General features: G+C 43.3%; 1 protein-coding gene across 1 annotated transcript in view; it reads left to right on the top strand.

Moving 5' to 3' along the window:
- The window catches only part of rtca (RNA 3'-terminal phosphate cyclase), a 29720-nt gene continuing 20613 nt past the window's right edge, over positions 1 to 9107 (top strand). The window contains exons 1-3 of the mRNA XM_028812431.2: positions 1 to 416; positions 501 to 601; positions 7262 to 7405. Coding sequence (XP_028668264.1) covers positions 375 to 416; positions 501 to 601; positions 7262 to 7405 — 287 coding nt within the window. The 5' untranslated portion in view covers positions 1 to 374. The remainder of the gene's footprint in view (positions 417 to 500; positions 602 to 7261; positions 7406 to 9107) is intronic.

Below are 9107 nucleotides of genomic sequence, written 5' to 3'. Positions count from 1 at the left end.
CGCCCGGATACAGACGCCGGTTTCTTCGGCGCTCTTTGTGCGGCGCGCACGCTTGGTTGTATGTAATATGGCGCAGTCCAGACGGCGCTGTTGACAGGCGGTTCGATTACAGCGACAAGGAGCGCAAGACGTATACTTTTCTCGTCGTAATATAAGGAACCGGAGCGGAAGGCAGTCTCTTGCCGGCGTTAGCAGTGTTGCGTTTGCGAAAGGAAGCCTCATTGCTTTGGAGGGTCGCACTAGCCGACAATAAGAGCGGCGGGGCGCATTGTTCCCCTCGAGGATTCCCGGCGCGCGCACACCGCACAGCACATTCATTCCCGGTTGTTCCATCCTGCAGAGAAACGCCGGCGACTGGAATAAAGAGGAAAATCATGGCTGCTGCGTTCGTAGTAGACGGCAGCATCATGGAGGGGGTGAGTAGGGCGAAGCGCTGTCGCCGAAGCCGTCCGTTTGGCCGAGCTCCGCCAGTGTGCTCACTTTGTTTTGTTTCCCCGTAGGGCGGACAGATTCTCCGGGCGTCCGCAGCTCTCAGCTGCATCCAGGGCTCGTCCATCAAGATTGAGAAAATCCGAGCCGGGAGGAGCACACCGGGCTTGAGGTAAGCAACAGTGGGCCAAGCGAACGAGGCCGATGGAGAGAGAGAGCGAAGATTGGAGAGCTGCGGCAGAGCTCAGGATCGCCATTCTAGCAAGTGGGGGGAGAGGGGGAGAGCAGTCGTGGCTTCCTGTCCGTTGGGTGTGGAGCTCGAGGTCCGGTCAGATATTCAAGTCCAAATTGATCGATCGGATCTTTAAGACTTCTTTAGTAAATGGCTTTGACTGTAGAACTACGTAAAATCGATACACATTTAAAACGGGAAACTAAAAATCGACACAGCTCTTCCCGTCAGTATTAATTCGAGATATTCTTTTTTTTTTTTTTTTTTATAGCTGCCGTACGTTACATTTATTTGCTTAGTTGACGCTTTTGACCAAAGTGACTTACAAAAAGTGGTCAACATAATCGAGTAAACATCAGAGTGGGGGGCTGTTTGGGAGCAAGTGTGACAGGACAAGGGTACAAAAATTGATCACCACAAGTGAAGAGCCCGGAAAAAAATCAAAGTGAGTTAACAATTCCTAGATCATAAAAGCCTAACTTCTGAGAAAGACAGACAGGAATTCACAGCAGGAGTCCTCAAATGTTTCTAAAGACCCTGATTGAGTCCAAATTTTGAATGGAGGTGAGCAGATCATTCCATTAGCTAGGGGCTATGCATGGAGAGTCTGGATTGAGATTTGATGCTATGCAGAGGTGGCACTTGCAGACCTGAGTGGTCGAGGAGCAGTAAGACCTCAAGTGTCTCCATGTATATTGGTGCCGACCCATTGATTGCTATATAATGACCTGAAGAGAAAATTGAAGTGTGCATCTCAGCTGGTTGAATACCAGATGTGTGGCTGCATTTCGATTCATCTGCAGCAGCTTGGTGACACGTACAGGTACTTCAGCTGAGAGCTGCAGTAGTCCAGACATGACGAGACCAAATCAGTTCAAGTCTGATATTGCAGGTATTGGGTATAGCATGAATTGGAATGACTGAGAGACAGCTGCAATGTGGTTAGTGATGGCCAGCAGGTCATTAATGAACCAGCCTGAATGAAGATGAGGATTGAATAGATGGATGAGCTGGCATAACGAGAAGATATGTGTTTGCCAAGTTGAGCTGGAGATGGTGTTTCTTTGGCCAGGCTGCAATATTGCTGAGATGTACAAAGGTTCTACCTGTGTGGTCCTCTGGAAGGAACAGCTGGTAAATAGCCGTCATAGGTGAAACCATGGGACAGGAGGATGATGAGGCCTAGTGAGTAGGTGTATTGAAACAAGAGTAGAGGGCCTAGCACTGACCCTAGGGGCACCTTTGTGCTTGGTCTCTTTAAAGTGTGTTTGGGCAGTGAGTACTCACTGGATAAATGTATTTTTAAGTTGAAAAGAAGCCGCGACTTGAGAGCCAGTGCAGTATGCTGCTGCAAGAGTATGTGAATTTCCCCTTCTCTCTCCCTCTCCCAAGAATGACTAAAATAAAAGAAAATTAAAAAGACAGAAAACGTCTGACTTGGTAGTCCCAGTAAGGCACTATACACGTGTATTGCTGTTGATATAAAGGAGCCCCCCACCCCGTAGCATTTCTTGACATACATGTGCTGAAAGTCCCCCGTGTTTTGTGTGTCAGAAAGAGGATGTGCAGCATTGTTCGTAATGGCACTTTGTTTTAATTCTCTCCTTTGCTATGAACTCCAGGAGGTCCAGAGTGCATCTCGTAACTAAGCTTGCCCTTTTAGTTAGCTTGTTGATTTGGTGGTCTTCTCTTGAAGGGATATTACCAGCACAGCACACCACACCGGCCATCACAGAGTTATAGAAGATGTGAAGGATGTCACATGTCTGCTCTTCTCTGCCCTGCCCTTTCCTCAATAGTTCATCTGAGTTCTGAGTCCAGTCCACTCTGTCGTTGATGTCAACTCCAAGGTACTTGTAGGAGTGGACAACCTCTACATCCACTCCCAACAATAATGATTGGGCATAAAGGCTGTTTGGTGCAGTGAAAGTCAATAACCAGTTCCTTGGCGTTGCTGATGTTAAGTTACAGACAATTCTTTCTGCTCTAAGAAACAAAGTTCTTCACCCAACTCGTATGCTTTGTCTCATCCCCCTTATCAATAAACCTGAGAAGTGCAGAATCGTCGGAGAATTTCTGCAAGTGACCCGACTTGGTGTTCGTGTTCTAGTTGGAGGTGTAAAGTGTAAAGGAGGCAGGACTGATTTTTATCTTTTTTTTTGTGGTGCTCCAATGTCTGTCAAAGTTTCCAGTGTCGTTAAGTATAACATCGAAAGGTCATCGCCATAGATAGATTGATAGATAGATACTTTATTAATCCCAATGGGAAATTCACATTCTCCAGCAGCAGCATAATGATACAATAAATAATATTAAATTAAAGAATGATATGTGAATTTCCCATCGGGATTAATAAAGTATCTATCTATCTATCTAATAATGCAGGTGAAAAACAGACAATAACTATGTATAATGTTAAATGTTAACATTTACCCCCCCCCCCCACCGGGTGGAATTAAAGAGTCGCATAGTTTGGGGGAGGAACGATCTCCTCAGTCTGTCAGTGGAGCAGGATGGTGACAGCAGTCTGTCGCTGAAGCTGCTCTTCTGTCTGGAGATGACACAGTTTAGTAGATGCAGTGGATTCTCCATGATTGATAGAAGCGCTATCTGGCTTGAGTGGTGGGATTATAACACACGAATACCAACAGCATATATAAAGGCACAAAAGTCGTTTTTCTTTTTACTTTGATTCTTAAACCCCCCCCCCCCCCCAATGTGAAAAAAGGGAATTTTAAATAGGCTGGCATCAGATCTAGGCATTGAGCAGCACCAGAAAAATAAATCTATTTGGACCCCTGTTCTTTCAGGCTGCCTTGACTCTGCCTGTGCATTGCACAGTATGTATGGGAATATTGGAGTGTGGGTAATTGAGAAAATGGAGTATTGTGATATTTGTCATCACAGATAATCTTTAATACAATGAGGACAAGTGTTGGGATTTTGTTTTTCATTATTTCAGCATTTGCAGGTATCGGAATGTGTGCAGCTGCGTTGACATTTTTGGTACACCATCTGTTGTATTGAATAGCAAAGCTTTTTACTAGTATAGCACAGGGGTCCTCAATCACAGTCCTGGAGGGCTGCAGGTTTTTCCTCCAACCCAGTTGCTTAATAAGAAGCACTTATTGCTCAAGTCACACTTCAGCTACACTTCAGTTGTTTCATTCGTTAAGATTTTGAACCCTCATTGCTTATTTTAGTCTTAAACAGCTGTAGTCTTGGTTTTTAATTGCTCCTTATTACAATAACATGCAAATGACAAAAGAGACCAGTATTTCTCCATTTAGCTTGTTACCATTTACACCTGTGTGTATTTATATTTCACTACTGGGTTTAATTAAATACTTGGAAGGAAAGTGAAGAGAAAAAGTGAAGGACTGAGAATCACTCATCCATTTTAGCCTTCAGATCATTCGGATGATATCCTTAGAAAGAGGAAGAAAATCCAGGATATGAGAATGACCTGACATAGCAGAGTTAAAGCACTAACAAGCCATGAAATTAAATTATTGGCAGGAATTGCTTTCTAATTAAGCGACCGGGTTAGAACAAAAAACCTGCGGCCCTCCAGGAGTGGGATGGAGGACCCCTGGTATAGCATAACCTTCTCAAAGCTGCTTAAATCGTGAAGAGCTGTAACCTCACCTGGCAGCACTGGGCACAAGGTAGGAACTGTCACTGGTCAGCATGTCAGTCCCATTACAAGGCCCCATTGCTCACACCTACACTTACACTCAAGCAGGGTCAGTTTACAGTCATCTGTCACCTTAACCAACATGACTTCAGAGTTGATGGAGGAAAACGATCTATGCAGACAAGGGCACGTTTATTAGCACATGCATAACCGAATCTGGCACTGCACACATTAACTAATACACTGCTCTTTCCACTCTAAGCAATGGTGTATAGAAAAATCTTAGCACTGCTGTAGAAGTTTCTATACCAAATATTCAGTCCATGATATCATTGTGTTTTTGGATTCATTTTAGTTTTCATGAAGATACAATAGAGAGAGGGTTATTAACATTACAGTCTGCAAGAATTGTCATATTCATATCGCATACTCTGGCAAACTACTAACTGGCACGATGTCTTCATCTCTGAGTGCCTGAAGGCTGCATTTAAACAGGAATTCAGCAAAATAGCAAATATTTTATTGCACACATTTTGCTTTGCTCTCATTCTAACTGGCTAAGCTTTCTCTCGGCAAAAGGTGCAAAGATGCTCCATGAACAAAAGAGGAGGCCAGGGTCCTTAAAACAAAATGCAAAGCACCACAGGATATGGTTGCATATATGCAAGTAGACCCAAGAATTTCAACGTGTGTTTTCTGTATACTCAAATATGAAATATTCTAATATTAATTGTTGGCTGAGAGTCTACTATAAACTCTCATTCCTCCAACAAGGATTTGCCTAACATAGACTGTGTGTGTGTGTGTGTGTGTGTGTGTGTGTGTGTTCTGTATTGTAACTGAATACTCCCAGGTTCACACTGGAAAATGTCAAGGCACTTGAAACCCCTTTCTGCTACTTAAAAAATATATAAAACGGAATGAAGAGATTCTCGTTCAGTGTAAAACGTGTGGATATTTTTGCATGCAGAGATATGATTTCAACATCTGCTTCAGTCAAATAGAAAAGGAATTCTAGTATACCAGTAACGGCGCACTGCTATAACGATAATGTGCAGTGAATCCACTTGACTTGAGTATTCATCGTTTTCATCCTCTTCCTCTGTATGTTTACCATTCGTTTGCTCAGAGGTTGATGCACTTGCTGCTTCCTGAGCAGCTCTTCTTCTCTCCACCCTAGCGCCCCACTTCTTCTGTCAGCCATCTTTTCATGTTAAAACTGATTAAGTCCGTGTTTGTGTTGCAATTACGTAGTACATTTTCTTTAATGTTTCACTTAAGCTGGCACTTAAGTCTTCAATCTGATTAAAAGAATGATTTAAGATATGAAGAGGTAGGGGAAGTGATGGCGAAGGTGGTATGGAATGAGAACGGCGCCCGTATGCATGCGCCGCACACCCGGCCTGCTGGTTGCTGCTGAGAATTGATTCTACAATTAAATAAAATAAAAAGAGGAATAACCTTAGAGATCAATCATTTAGAACATTAGAACACTCTAGACGAGAACAGGCCATTCAGCCCAACAAAGCTCGCCAGTACTATCCACTTATTTCTTCCAAGAAAACATCAAGTCGAGTTTTGAAAGACCCTAACGTCTTACTGTCTACCACACTACTTGGTAGCTTCACTCTGAGAGCAGATAGTAGACGTCACGTAGCATCTGTGTACCAAATTTCAGGTCAATAGTTCAAATGGTTTGCGAGCGACAGGCGATTTAAAATCCTGGACAGACAAACGAACAGCCACGGTAGCGTATTATATATAAAGATATTACAGAATCTAATGACAATATTTGATATTTTGGAAAACAAAACAAAAGCAGTATGATTGCACTGTGACCCATGTATTGCAGTAGTAATCCTATTAGTAATCCCAATAATTGTACATTTCATTTATATAGCGCCTTTCCCATGCTCAAGGCACTTACAGAATATAAGAAAGAACGGCAGGGTATACAGTATATAGCATTGTACAAACCAGATAAATAAATAAAGAAGATTACGACAGTAAATTCAGAGAAAAAAAAACAGACAACATAATTGATGGTCTCGCCCACACACACACAGGTTACATACAGTATAGCACCTTTCCCATGTGGCATCCCAGGCAGTACCCACCTGTGGTACATAGGCTACTGCACATAATTGTGAACAAATGGTGATAATAATAATGATGAATAGACAAACCTTGTATTAGCACTGATGTCACCACTTCCTGACCCCTGTGACGTCTTGTTACTTCTCCATGTCTCTGCCAGTGTAAAATAACTAGAAGACAAAAGATTGATATCAGTCAGTCGTGACGATTGTCAAAATTAATAATGTATTAAATATGTGAATGGGGAGGCACATTGGTGACGCACCTGCTTCACAGTAAAGAGTCCAGAGTTTGCATTTGGGGGTCCTCTCTCCGTGGAGTATGCATGTTCCCCACCTGTCTGTGTCAGTTTCCCCCCTCTGTCCAAAGACGTGCAGATTAGATGACTTGGCCCTGGGGGGGGTGTGTGTGTTCGTGTTCACCCTGTGATGGACTGGCACCCTGTCCAGGGTTTGCTCCTGCCTTGTGCCCTATGCTAGCTGTGTTAGGCTGCAGCACCCCGTATAACTTTGGTCTGTATTAAGTGAGTTAGAATATGACATGATTAGAAATATGTGAATGATTTCTACACCACAAAAGGCCTCACCAGTAAGGTGCCCATTAGTTAGCAGTGATTACATTTCTTAAACACCAACAGAGTGTTCCTTAAAAGTTGCACCTCCTATACTAGTTTTATAGCTCCTAGTAAAGTCCTGTTATGTCATGTGCAAAATTTAGTACAACGTCCGTGTACGGCATTTGTGTCTTTTAATTTTTTGGTAAGTCATTCCTTAATCTGTAACCATTTTTGGAACGAGATGGTCAGAATGGTCTTGTTGACAAATTGTCATGCTAACCTGTCGGCTTTTGTTTGTTTTTGACCCTAGGCCCCAGCATCTTTCTGGACTGGAGCTGGTCCGAGATTTGTCTGATGGGCGACTTGAGGGAGCTGAAGTAGGCTCCACTGAAATAACACTGTTTCCTGGTAAAATCAAAGGAGGGAATCACGTAGCAGACACCAAAACTGCTGGGTAAGCGTTTCACCAACTTGCACGTTGAGATAATTTGCTCAGTTAAAGCGTTTAAAAGACAAGTGGGGGCTGGAAATATATATGTGTGTCTAAATCGAGACACGTTTCAGGGGTTTGTTATGCTGAGGAGTGCAGAGTAGTGGATCAGTGGTGCCAGTAGTGGGTAGAAAACCGAAGAGGAAAAAATGATGACCTTCGGATCAGGTGTTCCTTTAACTATTTTAGGGCTAATTTGTTTTTTGTTTCTTTTCTCCCAGGGCTGAATATTTTCCAAAAAAATTAACTTTTTTTTAAAAAAAAGAACACAAAGCTATTGTTTAACATATCAAATCAACAAAAAATATTTACATTTGACAAATGTTACTGTCTTGCATGTTGTATGAGCCTGCATACTCTCTGATTTCACATACATGTTACACAGCCAAGTCCTGTCAAGTGTGATCTCGCTCAAAGCGGCCAATTGCAGTCATTGCCACATTGCACTCCTTACCATACGTGTTGCACTGGTGTTTCCTTTTCAATTGTCTGTTGCTGCACTTTCTCACATGTATTGTTAGTGTGTACTGTAGAGAGACAAGTCACCCGTTTGACATCGTGCCATGCCAATGCCACCAAGTTTTCCGCCGGCATGTAAACCGTATTGTCACCTCTTTTCATCTTCAGCCTGTGAAGGCCTGTGTCTCCTGTTCACCCTCACTGTGCCACAAGCTCCAATTCCCCTGCTCTGTAGCTCCATGAACAATTCTGGTGATGTATAAAAATTGTCCAGATGTACACAACACGACCCAAATGTTCATAGCCCTGAAGCAGCTCCAGCACAACCTGACTTGTCAAGGGACAGTTCTCTCTTATACAGGAAAGTATTCCTTTCAATGTATTTACTTTCAGGCAGAAACCAGTGTTTACTTCTGCCAGTACAAAATCCTTTATGACATATTTTGTGGGCTTGTCTGGCATATATTGGCGGAAAAAAAGGCGTCCCTTGTATTTTATCATAGATTCATGCACAGACAAATCATGGCCAGGCTGATAAAATTGTTTCTATGTTGGTTCCACGATGTCCAGCAGGGGCTGAACTTTCTACATGGCGTTATAGCCTGGCTCACCCCCTGGGATTTGCTTCTGGTTATCACAGAAGTGAATAAAACTTTGCAGCAACACGTACCTATCATCACATGGCATAACCTGTCCAAAGCCACCAGGGGACAAAGCACGTTTGGACCAATGCTCCCTGAAGTTATAATGCCAGTCTAGTCCCATCTCTATTTGTAAGGCCACGAAGCCCTTCATCTTGTCTTTTGTTGTGGGTTTCCACTTTGAAAAACGAGAATGCGGTGCAAGCGCAGCCCGCAATTCAAAAAATTGCTCTGCATGCCAGTTTGTCTCATTTGACAGTAGCTGAAAAGCGGCATCAGGAGAGAGCAGCGTGAAGTAGTCCAGCGGCTGATAATCTGTCGTGTCCAACAGCAAGCCATGCCGTCTTGTGAAGTCTGGTAGCCAGTTTGACTCCCACAGATCAATGTCTGGGTTTTCCTTCCATGCGAACCTTGCCATAGGTGCATCAGCTGCATGAATGCACTCACCTAGGGCGGCATCGGCTGGTGTCCCGATCAGCTGATGCCAGTTCTCACTCTCTTGCTCGATCTCCTGATCACTCTCCACAAAATCAGATTTTGAAAAATCAGAGTCCGACTCGGCGCTA

Source organism: Erpetoichthys calabaricus, chromosome 10 (assembly GCF_900747795.2).
Source record: "Erpetoichthys calabaricus chromosome 10, fErpCal1.3, whole genome shotgun sequence".
In the NCBI taxonomy this organism is placed as follows: domain Eukaryota; kingdom Metazoa; phylum Chordata; class Cladistia; order Polypteriformes; family Polypteridae; genus Erpetoichthys; species Erpetoichthys calabaricus.
The sequence above is the reverse complement of the archived record's forward strand: the minus strand, read 5'-3'. Positions and strand labels throughout refer to the sequence as shown.